The 18764-nt window shown below is 36.1% G+C and overlaps 2 protein-coding genes across 2 annotated transcripts in view; one reads left to right on the forward strand and one right to left on the reverse strand.

Moving 5' to 3' along the window:
* FAM227B (family with sequence similarity 227 member B) overlaps positions 1 to 18764 on the forward strand; it is a 250165-nt gene that overhangs the window by 73339 nt on the left and 158062 nt on the right. The gene's annotated exons all lie outside the window — the stretch shown is intronic.
* The window catches only part of FGF7 (fibroblast growth factor 7), an 86116-nt gene continuing 69684 nt past the window's right edge, over positions 2333 to 18764 (reverse strand). The window contains exons 3-4 of the mRNA XM_020978365.2: positions 5256 to 5359; positions 2333 to 3445 (exon numbers count right to left, since the gene is read on the reverse strand). Of these exons, the coding sequence (XP_020834024.1) occupies positions 3251 to 3445; positions 5256 to 5359 (299 nt within the window). The 3' untranslated portion in view covers positions 2333 to 3250. The remainder of the gene's footprint in view (positions 3446 to 5255; positions 5360 to 18764) is intronic.

The raw sequence follows: 18764 nt of genomic DNA on the forward strand, positions 1-18764 counted from the left end.
AGCTAGTAAGTATCTGAGGTAAGATTCAAAACCAGATCTTTCTAATTTCAAGTGCAGAGCTCCATCCATTGTGCTGCCTGTGTTGTGGCTCTATCATTGTTGTAGATGGAAAGAGATTGCCGTGAAAGCACTGACAGATTGTTCAATTCCATCGTATTTTGTTGTCTTTTGCCTTTCATCGGTTACTAATCACAGCTAGTGCTTTCCAGCTCTCTTCCTGAAGACAATATTCATAATATCTAGATGTAAGCTGAGAAACTTTTGATTTCTTTCATTCCTCAATCCCCAATTATATTTTCCCAAAGTATTTTTCTATCTTCCTCTTATGCCCACTTTTGTAGGAAGTACATAAAAATGGAAGGATCATAGCTATAGAGCTGAAAGGGACCTTGGGGCACGCCTAGAATAACTCTCTCATTTTAAATTGAGAAAACTGAATCTCAGAAAGGTTGTGACTTGCCCAAGGAAATATAGTAGTAAGTGGCAGAGCTGGGATGTGAACCTAGTTCATCTGACCTTCAGATCCCATGCACTTTACATTGTACCACACTACCTTCCAAATTATCGATATGTTGGATAATCTTCGTAATTTTTTCTCTACTTCATACTCTGCAATGAATGTTGGTCTATAGGCTACAATAGTGTTTGTGTTGATCTGATTTCTTATGACTATTGTGAATATTGTGTGACAATTGCAATTGCAAGGCAAGATGACCTAGAATCCCATGAAGTATTTCCCTAAGGTGAACAGCAGAACCAATTCCATTAATTTGTTTATCACTTCTTTAAGGAGACCTTTGGAGCTGCAATGATAATATCAATTGAGGAATTTTACATATAGACTTGGTCATTGTTAAAAAGGCCTAATGATTTAAGCCAGGTCAAATGACATGAGAGAATTAAACCAGAGAATTATTTGTTTCATTTCCCAGAAGACTGTGTGTATGAGGTGAGATAGACAATCTAGGTGTGCAAGCATGGTTTTATACATGAACCCCAGAAAATACAATGGACCTGATATGTCAGAACTATTTGTTAGCCCTGCTTACTATATATATGTATGATATATTTTGATATGGCAAAATATAAAATATATTATCTAATAATTTATTAGTTTTTTGAATAAAATAGCCAGATATTTTCACTCATAGCCAATTAAAGCTGAAATTATTCAACATTATAAAAATTATAATCTATAATGATAATAATTGGAATGGAAGGCTTATCACTGCAATTTCCTTCTTTCCATTGGTGATACTTGTCTACACTTATGCCTACCATGATGATAATTAGCCAATAATATGTTAATATTTCAAACAGAAGAAAATTATAACAGATTCTGAGTCTCCTTTCTAATCTCACATGACATATATAACCTTTTCCACAATGACCTCATAAGAACAATGTCTCTGATTTTTTTGTCTAATCCTAAATTTAATTCTGTTGGTGGGAATTTCAGGCCACGTAAAAATCATGCAACATTAGAGCTAAAAGGGGCATTGGAGACCATCTAGTCTAAAATCCCTTCATATTAAAGATTTAAAAATGGAACCTTAGGTTAAATGGTTACCTAAGGTTACATAGCTAGATACATAGCTATAGAATTTTAGTCTCTTGACTGTTAAGTTCAGTATAATTTCAAGCACAGCAGGCTGAAGCCCAAGAGGACAGCCCTTTGGGCAATCATTGCTCAAGTAGGGGCTTGTGGTGTCCCTAAAATCATATCATTTAGTTGGTCACATGTTCCACTTACGTGTTGGTCTTGCTCTTGGCACTACCTCCATGATGGATCTGAGAACACTATATGAGGCATCAAAAATTCTACTTTATAGGGAAAGATCTTTTATTTACATAGGCCACCTCTAAATCTTTTGTGGAAATTGAAAACACATAATAGGTTGTTGTTTTTGTGGTTTTTGTCTTTTGATTATGTCTTTGTTTCTAAAATAGGTTACTCTTTTCATTCTCAAACTTTGGATCAATGATTACTTCTAAAATCTAACTTCTTTTATCTGCTGTGATTTCGACTGAACTATCCAACTTCATTGGCAAGAGTATAAGGCAAAATATTTTTCACATTTTTGTCTTGTTCCCTGTGAGACTTCCATTGTAGGAATTGCTGCAGGCTGTCATTTTTGTCTGCCATCCAGTGTTTGCTGGCATGAGTGTTGTGTACTAGACTTGGTGTCTGGTCATAGGGGGGAAAAACATGCAGCTGAGCCAGACCGTTTTGTTATTCCTTTAGAATTAAAAGCATATGAAACAGATGCAACTTAATAAGTTTTTTTATAAATAACATAAACTTAAATAACTTAAAACAATAACGTTCAAATACAACTTAAGATAAAGTTTAATGCTGGTAACAACAGAAAAAGCATGAGTAACGGTGGGAAGAACAGTATTCAAAAAGCCATATGCCCTAACAGGAATTATATAGAAGATAGATTATGTTACATAAAAAAAACCCTAATGATGTCTGAATTTTAATTTTTGAGTTTATAATATGCTACTTTGTAGAAAGTGAGATGAAGTACATTGGTATTATTACTATTATGGTTTTATATACAAGATTGTGAAACAACCTCCAAGAAATACCCTTTTAAATTGAGCAGCATTACTGTTTGTGTTCATACATATGAGTGGTTTTTTTTTTCCTGTTGGTACAATCTTTATTTTTTGAACTAGGTTTTTGATTCAATACTGCAATTTTGAGGGCATTCACTTTTCTCTGGGTAAAATGTAGGGGGTTTCAAATTTCTTTACCAGAAAACATCTCAAACCTTGCTCAGTGTCCACAGGTAGCACTGACTTGATGATCTGACGAATCATTCCAGCAGCCTCTAAGTCCAACATATTTTACATAACACCTTCTGCTTTTTTAATTATTATAGCAGCCATTTTTAATAAGCAGATAGAGATTTTTTAAATAATAATCATCAGACAATCAAGTCGCAACTTACTCTTAAGGGTAAATTAATTTAAGAAAGAAATGTTACTCTTACTAACATCATGATTGTACAACTTCGTTTAAAATTTTTTACAACTTTTAGTTACTAAATCTGATTTTGTGTATAATTTCAAATCTTTCTTTTAATGCAGTCTCTTAAAATAAACATAAATGTGCAAGTCCAGCTTGGTCAGTTTTTGTTTTTGTTTTGTTTTTCAGTAGTTTTCCAGCCTTTCTTAGTTATTTTTTACAAGTCTACTTAAATCTTCCTGCTGGAACTGGTTCCTTATATCCTGTATGGGGTTAGGTGATTGCTATAGGAAGAAAGTGGGCTGTTTTCTGTTCTTTCTTCGTCTTTTTGCCCTTCACAGGGGACCCTTTCTGATTTATTGCAACAAACATTTCTCTTCCACTGTGTGTCCATTTTGCTGAAGCATATGTGTTGTAATGGTTTTCTTGAATGAATTCTCTGAAGTTACAATCTTCGTTGCAGACTTTCTGTTTATTAAAAAAAAAAGCGTAATGAGTGCTTTATATAATGAGAAGAGGCATAAGTAGGAGACATCATGTAGAATGAAAATGCATAAAAACCCATCCTTAAAGGTGAGGAGTTCTCATCTGATCTGCGAAATGATGGTGACTGCCAAGTAAATAACTCGTGAAAGAAGCACTTTTTTGGTCAGATGACCAGGTTGAAATTTTACTTTTTACCTATGCAGCAGACTTTTGAATTTGACATCTATTTAAAGTGGTCAACATTCAATGATCTGTAGCTATTGGGAATATCTAGCAACAGTTCCATGAGAGAGCAACCTATTCTGTACTATGGTAATGTCTGTTATAGGGAATAAGACCACTCCCTTCATGTATCTAGGGAGATTGTTCACAACTTGCCACCAAGCTTTTTCTGTAGGGAAGGCTACCATTCATTATATTCTATAGTAGAGGAGAGTTTAGTAATAGACTATATTGGCATCATCCTCATACTACACAATTATAGGACATTTTTCATTCACAAAGCTCCTTATTGGCATTTTCTCATTTGACCATCAGACATTGGAGGCAATGAGAGTCTAATTATTTCCATTTTATAGATGAAAAATAGTGGCTCAGAGACCTTGTGGCTTGCTATTTCAGAGACAGCAGTTTGGAGAGCTGGGACTCTAACTAAGGACTTCTGACTCTGAAGTTAGTCCTCTTTTCACTGAACCACACTGCCTTTCTATAGTTCACATGGTAATAAAGCCTTTGTATAGGCTTATGAGTTCATTTCTTCAACCTATGGCTAACAAATTATTGCCAAGAAATGAACTCATAGATTTAGAGCTGGAAGAGACTCTGAGGATCAAATGATCTAAGCCACCCCACCCCCCATTTTACAAATGAGAACACTGAATCCCAGATTGTTTAAGTGACAGTTCAAGGTCACCAAGATAGAAAGGAACTGAGCTGAGATTCAAACCAAAGTTCTCAGACTCCAAATGCAGTACTCTTTATACAGTTCTACTTTTAGAATTTCTTCATGAGAATTATTAATGTACTAAAATAATTAATAAACACAAGTCAAATTTTACTTTATGTAGCCAAAAGTAGGGTTTTTTTGTTTTTCTTTTGTTTTTGCCAGTGGCTGATATTATATCTTTGATTGTTTGTGGTTTTTTTTGAAAATTCATTGTACTTTTAAGTTTTTTTATTTTATGGAATAAAACAAGCATTTCCATAACATAGTACAATTAAAAAGAGGATTGCACATGAAACTGCAAATCTACTATGCACAACTTGCTATTCCTTTCAAATATGCAACAAAATTATCATGTACATACACACACACACACACACACACACACACACACATATATATAATAATTAGGTTTTCAAAGATAACTTGGCAAGTGGATGAAGGGCAATCTTTTGAGTCGAGAGTACTTAGGTTCAAATCCTGCCTGTAATATGTCCTAGCCATGAGCTCAAGGACAAGTTATTTCCTTAATCTCAGTGCACCAAGTAGCTCTCTGAGATTATAGGTTACAAACTGATTTCCTAAAAACATTGAAGTAAGAATTTCCATATGAGAGAGAGACTGATAAAATAATGGGTCTGACCAAAAACTGGTTTTAGTAACATGCTCAATTTTTTAAATATTTATCAAAAACTAAGCAATAAAAAAGTACACAAAACAGAGAGTGATAATGACACTTTATCATCAGGGTTATCCCAGGAGGCATAATTATAAAAATTAGATAAGCTCTTTTCTAATAAAATAAAATTTGAAGTACTGAGCATACACTATTACTGATGTTGTTCATACCTTTGCATAGAGTTTTCCTTCTTTATCCATCGCTAGAAAGTATTCACTTTCCACCCCTTTGATTGCCACTACTCCAACTGCCACTGTTCTGATCTCCATAATATCTGCAATGAATCACAGCAAGATCTGTCAGCTCTTCATTTGGTTTTGCAGTCTAGCCATGAAAGGCTACTTGTTCTCAATCATTTCAGTTTCATTTAAAAGCTGTTAAAATGATTAGGACAGTTTTTATTAAAAACATTCACCCCCACTCCCACACACAAAGAACTCAATGTAACCCTTGTAATGACACATATGGAGTGCAGACTATTTCATGTTTTCTTCATTTAAAAAGGACACCTATGTACCTACAATTTCAATTATTTTATATGCTTGTTTCTAGAACTTAGTTCCTAAATTACTATTATGTGTGTGGATATATGTAGATACACACACACACACACACACATATATGTATGTATGTATAAATATATATTTATATAAAGCTAGCATCCCTTACTGTTGAAGTCATGTTAACCCTCATTGTTTTTAAACAATAATTGGAAGCAGAATATATTTGGGGCATATGAAATTGAGTAAAGATGCCAATTAAAGTATTTTTTGAGATATTTCCCTTGTCACCTTTTTGGAATAAAATACACTTAAGGGGGTGCAAATGATGGAAAGCAGACCAGAGCATCTTAAAAAGATAAAGGACTTTAAAAACCAATAGGAAATTGGCAAGCTAGGGCACAAAAATAAACACAAATGAATTTTGAAGTATTTTCATATATTTTATAACAGTATTCAAGCTATTGAAATTGATTGTATTAGTAAAATGTTTCACAGTAAAAACACGTATTGTTTCATGTGTCTTCTACTTTTAACCTTTTATTTTCCCTATATAGTGTAATCCTTAGTAAATATTGTATATTTAGTGGCTCAATATGTACACACACATATAAATAGATTAAGCTACATGCTGCTTTTTTTCTGATTCAAAAGTGATGAGAACTTAGAAAAGGTTTAGCACCTAAGAAAGCAATGAGATATGATTAAATCTAGAAAAAAGTATATATGAAGGAAATTAAAATGAATTAATACCACTTAACATCAAATAAGTAATACTTGAATACTCTCAAAGGATATAAAATTGTACTATGATTTGGGCCTATATTTTTAAAAAATTGTTCCTAATTTCTAAACTCTCAGAATTTATGGTGCAATAGATGAAGCAAGACAGAGAAGCTATCACTAAATATTTAAAGTAATTTCAAAAGCACATTGAGGAGAATGTGGAAATGTGGAAAGTTAAGGTTAGGGAACAAGCAGAAAAATTCCAGGAGGATGTATGACTAAAAATGGAATAGTTAAGGGAAAATTAAATAATAACTCTTATATATGAGAGATATATTAATAACTAATTGGTCTTAATTTCTCCTCAGAACAAAATAAGTCAGAATTAGGTTTTTTCTGTATATAGAGAGATTTAAGCTATATGAAAAGATTAAATACAATTCTGAAAATGAAATATCATTTATTAGATGTATGGCCACTACATTTCTGGAATTTTAAATTAGAATATACTCATTTATTTAATGATTTAGATATCTTATCTGGGAAAAAGATGCTCTAGCTACTTTCTTAAAGCCCTTTCCAAGTTTGTATATTTCTGAAAAACTCTTGACTTTCCCTTTGAGCCCCAAGGAACTCTCTTTCCTGGTTGCCTGCCATTCTCCATTCCTCTAGAATTAGGATTTGTCCTGGTAATGGAAGGGATTATGTAAATTACTTAAGGTCATGGGCTGTTTCACTTTTGTTTTTGTATCTTTCAATGCCTGGCATATACTACATACTAAATAAAATGCTTATTGAATTGAATGGTGGTGTGTTCATAGCATTTTCCATGTTCTCATTTGAAACTGATATAATAGGATCATTGCAATATTAACTAGCTTCATACACAAGGAGTCATCCTTAATTCTTTTCTTTCCTTCATCCCCATATCAAACCAGTTTCAAGGTCAGCTGACTTTACCCCCAAAATGTCTCTGCCATCCATTCCCTCCTTTCTCTTCACCACCTCTCATCTGGATTATTGTAAATCTCCTAATAGGTTTCTCCATTCAATCTCTTCCTTATCTAATCCATCCTCTACTGCAGCAAAATAATTTTCTCCAAACAAATACTTCATCATGAAATTTCACTGCCCCAAAACTATCATGGCTCCCTATTGTCATTAGAGGATAAAATACAAAGTATCCAACTTGCCTTTTTTGGTGTCACAGGACACATCACCATCTGCCAGGATGCTGAACTTCAAGGGAGAATATTGAATAGTAGCTCTCCCCCTTTCTTCCCCTTTCTCCCTTCCTCTTCCCCCTTCTTCTCTCTGCCTCTCTCTCTCATCTCTCCTCCTCCTGATCTACTGGCTTCTTCCATGCTGCCTACAGACAAGCCCGTGTCTCCCCCATGTTTAAATAGCTCTCGTTGGATTCTATCATCCCTCTCTAGCTATCATGTTATCTCTCTTTCCCTTCTTGGCTAAAGTCCTTGGGAAAAAAATCATCTATATTTAGGTGTCTCTACTTCCTCTCCTCTCACTTTTAAACCCTCTACGTCTGGATTTCATCTTCCAAAGTTACCAGTGCTCTCCTAACTACCACTTCTAATGGCCTTAATCCTGAGCCTCCTTGACCTCTCTCTGCAGAATGTGACAATCTTGATTTTTTCCTCTTATATATCCTCTCCTCTCTAGGTTTTTATAACACTGCTGTCCCCTGGATCTCCTTCTACATGTATCATTGTTTCTTCTCAGCCTCCTTTACTAGTTCTTCATCCATGTCATGCCCTCTAACTGTCTGTGTGTCCTCAAAGGCTCTGTCCTGGACCTCCTCTTTTCATTCTATACTGTCTCACTTGGTGACCTTATCAGTTATCTCTATACATAGAAGATTTCCAGATCTTATATCCAGCCCAATTCTCTGCCCTGAGCTACAATTATGAATCTCCAACTGCCTCTAGAACATCTTAAGTTCAACATGTCCAAATAGAACTAATTACCTTTACCCCCAAATTCTCCTTCCCCTTCAGAATTTCCCTATTATTGTTAAGAGCATCACCACCCTCCTAGTCACCCAGATCTGCAACCTTAGGATAATCCTCAGCTTCTCATTCTCACTCATCCCATATATCTAATATGTTGCCAGATCTTGTTGTCTCTGCCTTTACACCATATTTTGAAGGCATCCCCTTCTCTGCATTCATATAATCAAAACTCCAGCCTGGGTCTTCATGATCTCTCTCCTGGGTTGTTTCAAGAGTCTTCTAATTGGCCTTCCAGCCTCAAATCTCTCCCCACTCCAGTCCATCCTTCACTCAGCCATCAAGATGATTTTTCTAGAAAGTGGCACGGCCATGTCACACATACACACCCCCACTTAGCAAGCTCTAGTGGTTCTTTATTACCTTTAGAATAAAATACATAATCCTCTTTTTGTCATTTAAAGCTTTTGACAGCCTGATCCCTTTCTGCCTTTCTGGTCTTCCTATATATCTCTTCTTTCCAAGTCGTCTAGTATCCACTACCACTGGCTTCCTTGCTGTTCTTCACACAGAACATTCCATCTCCGTGCTTTTACAGTGGGGGCTCACATGCATATAATGCCCTGTCGCCTTACCTCTCTCTTTTAGTTTCCTTGGCTTCCTTCAAAACAGCTCAAAGCCCACCTTCTACAAGAGCACTTTCCAGGTCCCCAGCTGTTACCTTCAATCCACTCTGTATATATCTGTATCTAGTCATTTACATGTGGTTTCTTCCATAAGAATGTAGGCTTCTTGAGGGTAAGGACTTTTTTTTGCCTTTCCTTGTGTCTCCAGTTCTTTGCTTGGTGTCTAGCCATAGTGATTAATAAATGGTTGTTGACTGACTTCACAATCTTCCTCCTATTCACCTTTTCAGTCTTTTCACATTATTCTTCTTCACCTTCTCTATGTTCCAGCCAAACTGGATTACTAGGTATTTCTGAATTGGACATGGAAAGCCCTCCTTCTGTAGCTCTCCCTCTTCCTTCAAGACTCAGCTTAGGTTCCATCTTTTCCATGAAGCCTTGCCTGACCTACCTCCTCCTGCATCTTCTTACTAGTTTTCTTTCTCTCCTCAAACATATCTTGAATTTACTTATCTGTGTACATGATCTATCCTCAAGTAGAATGGAAACTCCCTGAGGACATAAAGTTTCATTTCTCACTTTGCATCCATATTTCCTGTCACAGTGATGAATTGAATAGGAAGGGAAATGGAAGAGGGGAAAGGAAATAAATATTTATATAGTGTTTACAATATGCCAGGTACTGTACTAAGTAGTTTTACAAATATTATCTCATTTGTTCCTCACAAAACCCTGCCAAGTGGGTACTATTATTATTATTATTATCCCAATTTTACAGATGAAGAAACTGAAGCAAACAGAGGTTAAGTGATTGCCCAGGGTCACACAGCTAGCAAGTGCCTGAGGCTGGATTTGAACTCAAATCTTTCGAGTCCAAGCCCAAGGCTCTATCCACTGACCCACCTAGCTGCCATTGCATAGCTGCTGGTTGGAAGAATTATTACTGCTACACATGTGCTAGAATATAGCAATTCCTCACTCTTCTGTGTCAGATATAAAATATACATATATATATATATATGTATGTAAATACATATGCAAGTACATATATATTTTTATACACTTCATTTAAAGCTCCTCTCAGACTCACATGGTCCAATTATGAACCACTACTGCATAATGTTACTACACTCTTTCGCTGAAGTTTTCTGTATCCTATACATGGAAGGATGTGAAATGTTTCTAAAACATGTTTCCATACCTTTATAACAACCTTGTATGAATATATATACGTGCATGTATCTATTTTTTACAAATAGACTTCACTTAATGTGTTGATATTGCATAGTACAGTGGAAAGAGTATCACATTCGGAGCCAGATTACCTAAAATGCCATCTATTCTGTGTGACTTCTGTCACCTTGGACAAATCTCTTTACCTCTTTGGCCCTTAATTTACTTATCTATAAAACAATATCTATAAACAGATGAAGGCCCAGGCCCCTTCCAGCTTTAAATATCTAATCCTATATATTATTTCTTAGTGGCTCATTTACTTTTCAAAAGCACTAGCCCACCTTGAGTAAAATCCTACTAGTTTTTATTTTAAAAATCGAATTTAAACTAACACAGGCTTCAAAAGCTATCAGAAATGTTACCATTTATATTTAACTTCTCCAAGTTCCTTGAGAGAAAATGTGACTATCTCATTTTAGAAGAAAAAAAATAGACAATTAGACAAGTGGATACCAAATTTTCATACAGCATAGGTTAAAGTGAAATAAGCAGAAAAGGGAGATTTATCTTTGACTGCTAAACTATAACATAGGTCATAACCTGGTATCTAGATCTGGAAGCCAGGAAGAATGAGTTCAAACCCAGCCTCAGATACTTACTAATTGTGTGACCCTAGACAAATTATTTGTCCTATGTTTGTCTTAGTTTCTCAGCTGTAAAATGGGGATAATGACACCTAATTTTCCATGTTGTTTTGAAGGTTTGTGAAACACTTAGCACAAAGCCTAGTACATAGTAGGCATTTAATAAATCCTTTCTCTTTCTTTTATTTCTTCCTCCCTTCCTCCCTTTTTCTTTTTCTTTCTTCCTTCCCTCCTTCCTACAATTATAGCATCTAATTGAACCCCAAATTTCAAGAGAAATTAGCTATAACCAGAACATATAGAAATGTATCAGTTACTAAAAACTGTAGTCTCCAGGAGCTAAAAATAAAACAGGATAGCTATATCCAGTCTTTCTCTGTTTAATTGGCAGGTTCAAAAAGTACAGTGTCCAAAGAAGAAAGAGAAGTCTATTACATACGTACTCTTCTCCCCTAAGTTCCTATGTATTAATGTGTTTTGAGTCATTTCATGGATGATTTAGGAAGTTGGGTGGTTGCTTCCTTGGAGGAAGTGAAAGGAAGGGGGAGAAAGTTTGAAGGACAGGTGCCCCTTAGAGGAACAATAAATGAATTATAAAAAATATCAATTCTCCTCCTTCTCCCTGCACAGTACACGATTCACTATTAATCATATTTAAATAGAAATAGTAACTATTAGAAGGAGAGAGATAAGAAAAAACATTTGTTGAGTCTGATGATTCATCGTGCAGCAATTCATTATAATCAGATGAATAAGATACTATTCCTTTAGGCCTTCCACTGGGATGTGAAAATAACTTAAATATATAGACCCTTTCATCTTAATGACATTTGCTCTGTTAAGATTTTTACTTTTAAGACTGTAATACAATTCCACTTCAGAATCATAATTAGAAAATTAACATTTTGTATGATTGGAGATTAAAAGATTAAAACATTATTTTGCCCCCTTCCATCTTCCTAGAAGATAAAGGCATGGTGAATGCAGAGAGAAGGCATATTCCAAACACAGCCTTGGAGGAGGTTTAAAGGCAAAAGTAGAACAAAAACAAAAAAAGAATCAGTTAACCTCACCAAACCTCTATCTCCCTTTACTTGTTTTTTACTTTATTTTTAGTCCTCCATCTTGCTTCAGGGTATTAATTTATTTTGTTATAATCTTTAGATTTCAAAGTGAAACTTAATAGTGTTTTCAGTAAATGTACCCTTTAAAACTGATGTAGCCCAATAAACTCATTCAAAAGCACAACTGTAGAGCTGAGCTTCCAAGGCCCCTTCTCTTGAGAAATGTCACCACAATGAAATCTGACACTCCAAACTTCTGAGTTTCTTATTTTAGCCAAGATGAAAAAATGCAGTTTCCCCATAGGCTTGGTTGGTTTATGGATTTCTTTAAAATCCCAGTTCTGTAGTTAGATTTTTATACATCTGTTCATTCTACCTTTAAATGTCAGTATGATGAGGAAGGGGTGGCCTTACTTTATCTCGTACTCAAATCCAAACCAGGCATCAGATTTCAGTGAAAATGAAATGCAGATTTTATGATATATCTTTTTTTTTAGTAGATTTGGAGGTTTATATCCCTACATAACATTTAGGGACTATGCCAAATACTGAATATAGTCATTAGTAGAATGAAGTAATACAATGTACTATGTATTTATAATTATATCCAGTTCTCCCCCTTCTATCATCACACTGCACAGCTACAGACTTCCAAAGCCATAAGGGAAAGAAAACCAACCTCATGACTCTATGAATGCTCCTGGCCTTATGCCCAGTTGACCATAGAGTTGACCTCACCTTATTTATCACATGTACCTCTTTGACAGTCTGGTGATGCCTATTAATATCCTCCTTCTCCTGATGAGTGACTGCTCTCCCAGAATACTACTTCAGAAAAATCTGAGTGGTCCTTCACTCTCTCCTCTCCAACCACAACATTGTTATCAATAATCTCTGATGAACCCCTTGTACTCCTCTCTGCTTCTGGAGCCACAAACCATGATTGAATCAGCTCTGCCATTGTTCCTGATTGGAATGTGTGTCAATATGTTGTTATTATTGTTGTTCAGTCATGTCTGACCCTTCATGACACCATTTGGGGTTTTCTTGGCAAAGATACTGGAATGGTTTGCCATTTCCTCCTCCAGCTCATTTTACAGATGAGGAAACTGAGGCAAACAAGGTTGAATGACAAGGTCACACAGCTAATAAGTGTCTCAGGCTAGATTTGAACTCAAGTCTTCCTTACTCTTGGACAGGAGCTCCATCCACTGTGCCACCTACCTGCCCCATGTGTCAATATACTCCCCTAGGATCCTGCTCAGCATTCCTGTCACTATTTGGACCAAAATGCCCCTCCTAGGTCTCCCCTCCTCTGTGCATATTGTCTCTCCTGTGCCCCAATTAGAATGTAAATTCTTTGAGAGCAAGGCTTGTTGCTTTTATATTTGTATCCCCAGAGCCTGGCATGTAGTAAGTGTTTAATAATATTTTTCATTTGTAAATATGAATGAAATATGAGCTGCATGATCATTTGTGAATAAACGCATTCATGATTTTGCTGGCCTTCAATAGCACACTGAACTGATGAGGTAATGTTCCACAGGGATCAAGAAAACAGTGCAGCATCATGGAAAGAATGGTGGAATTGTGGTCAGAAGTCTTGGGTTGGAATTCCAACCCCTGTCCATTAACAACGGATGATTTTACACAGCTCCCTTTGCTTCTCAAGGTCCCAGTTTTTGCATGTCTAAGTCATAACTAATTTCCCTGGCTTCCTTCAAGCCTCGGCTAAAATCCCATCTCTGCAGGAAGCTTTTCCTCAGTCTCCTTAATCTTAGTGTTGGTCAGTCATAACATTTATTAAGTGCCTGCTGTTTTCTAGGCACTGTGCTAAGCTCTGGCGATACAAAGAAAAACAAGACAATCCCTAACCTCTGTTGGTTATCTCCAGTGAACAGAGGGGAAGGTGGTACCATCAAGGGGGATTGGAAAGTCTTGTTGCACAAGGTGGAATCTTAGCCTAGACTTGAAGGAAGGCAGAGAAACCAGGAAATAGAGATGAAGAAGAGAATTCAAGATGGTGAGGACAGTTGAAAAAAAAAAAACCCGTGCAGAGTCAAGAGATAGAGCTTGTGTGGGAGGAATGGCAAGAAGGTGTGACACTGTGAATATGATTGAGAATGATAGTTTAGGAAATTGTAATTTGGTAATAAAGCTTTAAAAACATTTTAACCAAATTTCAGTATTCTCCAATTAATATTGGTTAGGTGTTACATCTGACTATTTGTCTTTAAAATTATTTTACTTAAAATTAAGTTCTTAGGATGTTTAAGGGCAGCTAGGTGGCTCAGCAGACAGAATGCTGAGCCTGGAGTTAGGAAGCTGTTGTTTAGTTGTTTCAGTCGTGTCTGACTCTTTGTGACCCATTAGGGTTTTCTTGGCAAAGATACTAGAGTGGTTTGCCATTTCCTTCTCCGTCTCATTTTACAGATGAGGAAACTGAGGCAAACAGAGTTAAGTGACTTGCCCAGGCACAGCTAGTAAGTATCAGAGGCAGATTTGAACTCAGGTCTTCCTGACTCTTGGCCAGGTACTCAATCTACTTGTGCCATCTAGCTTCCCTGAAGTCAGGAAGACCTGAGTTCAAAACTGGCCTCCAACATTTTACTAGCTGTGTGACCCTGCGTAAGTCACTTAACCTCTGTTTGCCTCAGTTTTCTACTATGAAAATGGGAATAATAATTGCACCTACCTCCCAGGGTTGTTGTAAGAAGCTAATGAGACAATATTTGCAAAGCTCCTAGCCCAGTGCCTGGCCTATAGTAAGCATTAGTTAAACGTTAGCTATTATTATATAGCATTAGTACTGTGTTTGGATCAGCATAAAACCCCAAAAATATTTTAAAGCTTTCTAGTTAGTAACTTGATCTTGATGCTGCTATTCCAGATATTTCATTCCAGCCATAACCAAATCCACCTGCTCAGCTACATTATACTAGGGAACTGGATAGTGACCAAAAAGATTTCCTTTAAAATATGTTTTATGATTTGTTGTCAAGCCCAGATAGTTCTCTGAGAAGGATTGTATGTTATATATTGAGGGCTAAGAAAAACTATTGATTCTTCACCTGGCATTCATTTAAAAGTCAACACAATATGATCTAGAATAGGCTATGTAACTTATTTTGATGATGTAGTGGGTGAAGAACTTTCAGGAAGCTCATAGTGCATAAAACTCAGGCTGGGTGTGTTCTTCACATACCTGTCCCATGCTATATGCACACTTATGGTCATAGCTCACATTTACACAGGGCTTTAAGATTTTCAAAGTTCTTTATGCTATCTCATAATAACCTAAGTGAATGGGTAACATTCTACAAGACGCAGCTAGGTAGTTCAGTGGACAGCGCTGGGCCTAGAGTCAGGAAGATCTGGCCTCAAATACTTATTGGTTGTATGACCCTGGACAAGTCACTTAACCCTGTTTGCCTCAGTTTCCTCATTTATAAAAGGAGCTGGAGAAGGAAATATCTTTGTGTTTTTGCCAAGAAAACACCATGAACCACAGGGTCACTAAGAGTCGGTCACGACTGAACAACAACAATGTCCTACGAGATCAATCTTGAATCTAATTACTTGGTGGTATTTCATGTCTTTGGGATGTGATAAAGATCATGCTCACTGAATTTGTGAATGATCCTATGTTATGAAATATAAACACAAGATAAGTAAAGCTTAAAACTCACTCTGAGAATTGGAGAAATGGTTATAAATCAATAAGACCATTATAGGTATTACAGAGAGAGGAAAGAAATGTACTTGTGTGAAAAGTTATTTTCACAACTGTGCAATGGTGGGGGGGGGAAGACCTTAAGATAATAACTAATATTATTTAGAAAAAAGCTATCCTAACAATTAATAAGCCATCTTTAATGTTGACACATTTTTAAAAGGAGTATTGTATGGAAAGACTGTGTTACTCCTATCACTTCACTTAATAATCAGAAACTTAAGGTATTTTCAAAAAATGAAAGAGAAAACTTTGCAATTATAAGATATCTTATAATACCGGGCAGTTTAATTTTCCCAACCTACTATAAGGCTACTTGTCCTATATTTTTTTATTTTGATGGTGAAACTTCTTTGTCAGTGTAGGCATCTTTCCGGCTTAGTGATTCTTTCCCCAAAGCGAAAGTTTTCAGAACTTTTTATTTTAGCTAGAATTTTCTTAAGCTTAAAGTGTAAATATAGAGTTTAATAGAAATTTTCAGCTCATGATATGCTGAAAAAAAATTACTAGACTTGGCACTAGAAGGCCAACCAACAATGCTTATAGTAGAACTATGTACCTCATTTTTGTGAGGAAAGTACTTTGAAAATTACTATGTAAATGTTTTATGACATTAGTGAAACAAGTACTTACTATTGCTACTTGGAAGAGGCCTTCTACACAAGCCAAAATAAAGAAGGGAGAATTTACTTTCATCTGTATTTCCTAAAGGCTTTCAAATTCAAAACAAAACAAAAACTAGAGCACTGATGAAAATTCAGCAGTTGTCAATATATAATCATTTGCTTCTGAAGTACAAACCACATGACTAGCTATTATGGAGGACTTGCAGAAGTATGAGACAAAATCCCTGCCTTTAAGATTACTTTGTGATTTGTCAGACATGACGTATATATGTTACATGTATTAAGTGCCAAAGAGTGTTACAGACTATAAGTACTATGAAGAGTTCAGAAGAGGAAAGACAGAAAGGAGGGGGGGGAAGGGGGGGAGGCAGGCAGAGGCGGGGTGTATTAATGTGGTCTGGGACAGTTAGAAAAGGAATCAAGAAGGGAGATGGCATTTGAACTGAGCCTTGAAAGATGGATAAAACTCAGACAGACCGAGATAAAGGGGCATAGCACTGTAGGCAGACAGAACTAATATGTACCAAGGTGTGGAAAGGGCCATGAGGAAGGCACTTTCAGGAGACAGTGACAGACAAGTCAGACTGGACCAAAGAAGTCACCTATGGGAGTAGTAAGAAAAATCGGAAAGATCGGTTGTGGCCAGATTGCAGAAAGCTTCAAATGCCGAGATAAAGGATGTAGATTTAATCCTATCAGCAGGAGGGAAATAATGTATGCTTCTGAAGAGACAATTTATAAAACAAAACCATCTTAGTAAAGTTAGTATCAGAATGGTATGCAGAGTGATGGGCCATGAGTAAACTGTGGAAATCCACCTTTCTTAAGCTAGGGCATAATTTGTAAATTGAATAGTATGTTCATCTTGTAGAATTTACTATCTTGACAAAAGTTTAACTTTCATACATGTTAAAATCTCAAATAAGACAATTTTTTCCTTAATTTTGCCAAACTGAATTTTGATTATACTGCTAGGCATCTGATCTTTTCATTATAAATTCAGCATCTTTATTGAATTTGTATGTTTATCCAAAACTTTAGCTATTCAAAATGATTAGATTTCTTCTATCTATCTCACTGAGGCTTGACTGTACTTAGCAAAATATGGTGTGGCCATACATCTGTGGGTTCGAATTCTCTTGTAAGCCCTATACATGTGGGTACATATAAATAGATACATGGCACATGCATACTCAAATGTGTAATGTACCCCCTTAATGTGTAGAGAATTTCTTAATAATTCAAGATATCAAGTTACAAAATTTAACTGAATTCTGAGAACTCAGTAAGTAAATAGTCTTATCCAGACTATTCATGCTTGGTTACTAACTGAATTTCAATATGGCTTTAATTTTAAAATAAGGCTAAAAATATGTCTTTACAGATGGCAATGATTTTAGTATTCTGACAAAACTGTAAGCATAGCAAAGGATCTTCATATGCAAATGCCACATCTCTTGCTATCTAAAATTCAATACCTGACTAATTATGCTAGCTATGATGTAATGTAGAATTTTTCTATAAATTTTCCCTTATGGCCTGCTATGGTGAATGCAAAAGAACTACAAATGGAGAGGGGGAAATTTCTTTTTCTGATCTATCTTCCCATGCATATCTCACATGTTAAACTGTGTTCTTTTCTTTCCATGTGGGAAGGAGAGCGTTTACAAGAATTCCTAAAATGTCTTCAGATCATAGGGCATAATTCTACAGATAGGTTATAAAATCACTGTACAGTAGATATATAATACCAAAAAAACTATCCTTTATAGCCCTCCAAACTGCAATTTCCTGTCTGGGTCAAAGGGAAAACAATACTAACAAGCTATTGGTTGTCTCTACAGCTCCACATGAGTAGTGTGAATATAAAGACAAAATACGGATAATTTCTATCAACTAACCCTTCTCTGTGACTTTGGATTAGTCACTTGAGCTCTCTGGGTCTCTGTTTCCTCAACTCTAAAAGGAAGAGGTTGAACTAGATGACCTCTGAGGTCCCTTCTGTCTTTGGAGCCTATTATTTAAGGTGGAGCACCGGTCTTTGCTAGTAAACATATAGCAATAGGATTCTGAAAATGTAACTCTTCTTATCTGTGGAAGGGTAGACAGATGAAATAAGTTACTAAGGTTTGTCTGGAAAAGAGAAGAGCTGGAAAGAACATAAGTAATTGGACTTAGAACTTATCTGTTGCCTCTTCTCCACAAATTGGCTTAATGCCTGAGACGTCCTCTCAGTTTAAAAAAGGTGCGGGAAGGAGACTTAGTGGGAAGTCCAGCAGGGGATATGAATTTTTGAAAGCAGAAAGTGGACTTCGGGAAGGAACGTTTACATTATTGATGAGCTCGAGAGAACGGCCAGTGAGTATGTGCATGGCGCACGGTCTCTAGGAAGAGCAGAGAACATTAGTAAGCTACAGACAGATACCAAGTTTCACTCAGAGTGCATGACCGCTAGACTTGTAAATTTCTTCCAGCAGAGAGGAAAAAAGTTATAAGTGAATAAAATTAGTTCTAGAAGTTAGAGCCACTTAGATTTCTAGTGATTATAAAGTAGGCTAATTTGGAAAGGCCTATGGGCCATGGGAGCAATCTTTGGAGAAGTGCCTTTGAAAATAAT

This window comes from Phascolarctos cinereus, unplaced genomic scaffold (assembly GCF_003287225.1).
Source record: "Phascolarctos cinereus isolate Bilbo 61053 unplaced genomic scaffold, phaCin_HiC Scaffold_3;HRSCAF=262, whole genome shotgun sequence".
In the NCBI taxonomy this organism is placed as follows: domain Eukaryota; kingdom Metazoa; phylum Chordata; class Mammalia; order Diprotodontia; family Phascolarctidae; genus Phascolarctos; species Phascolarctos cinereus.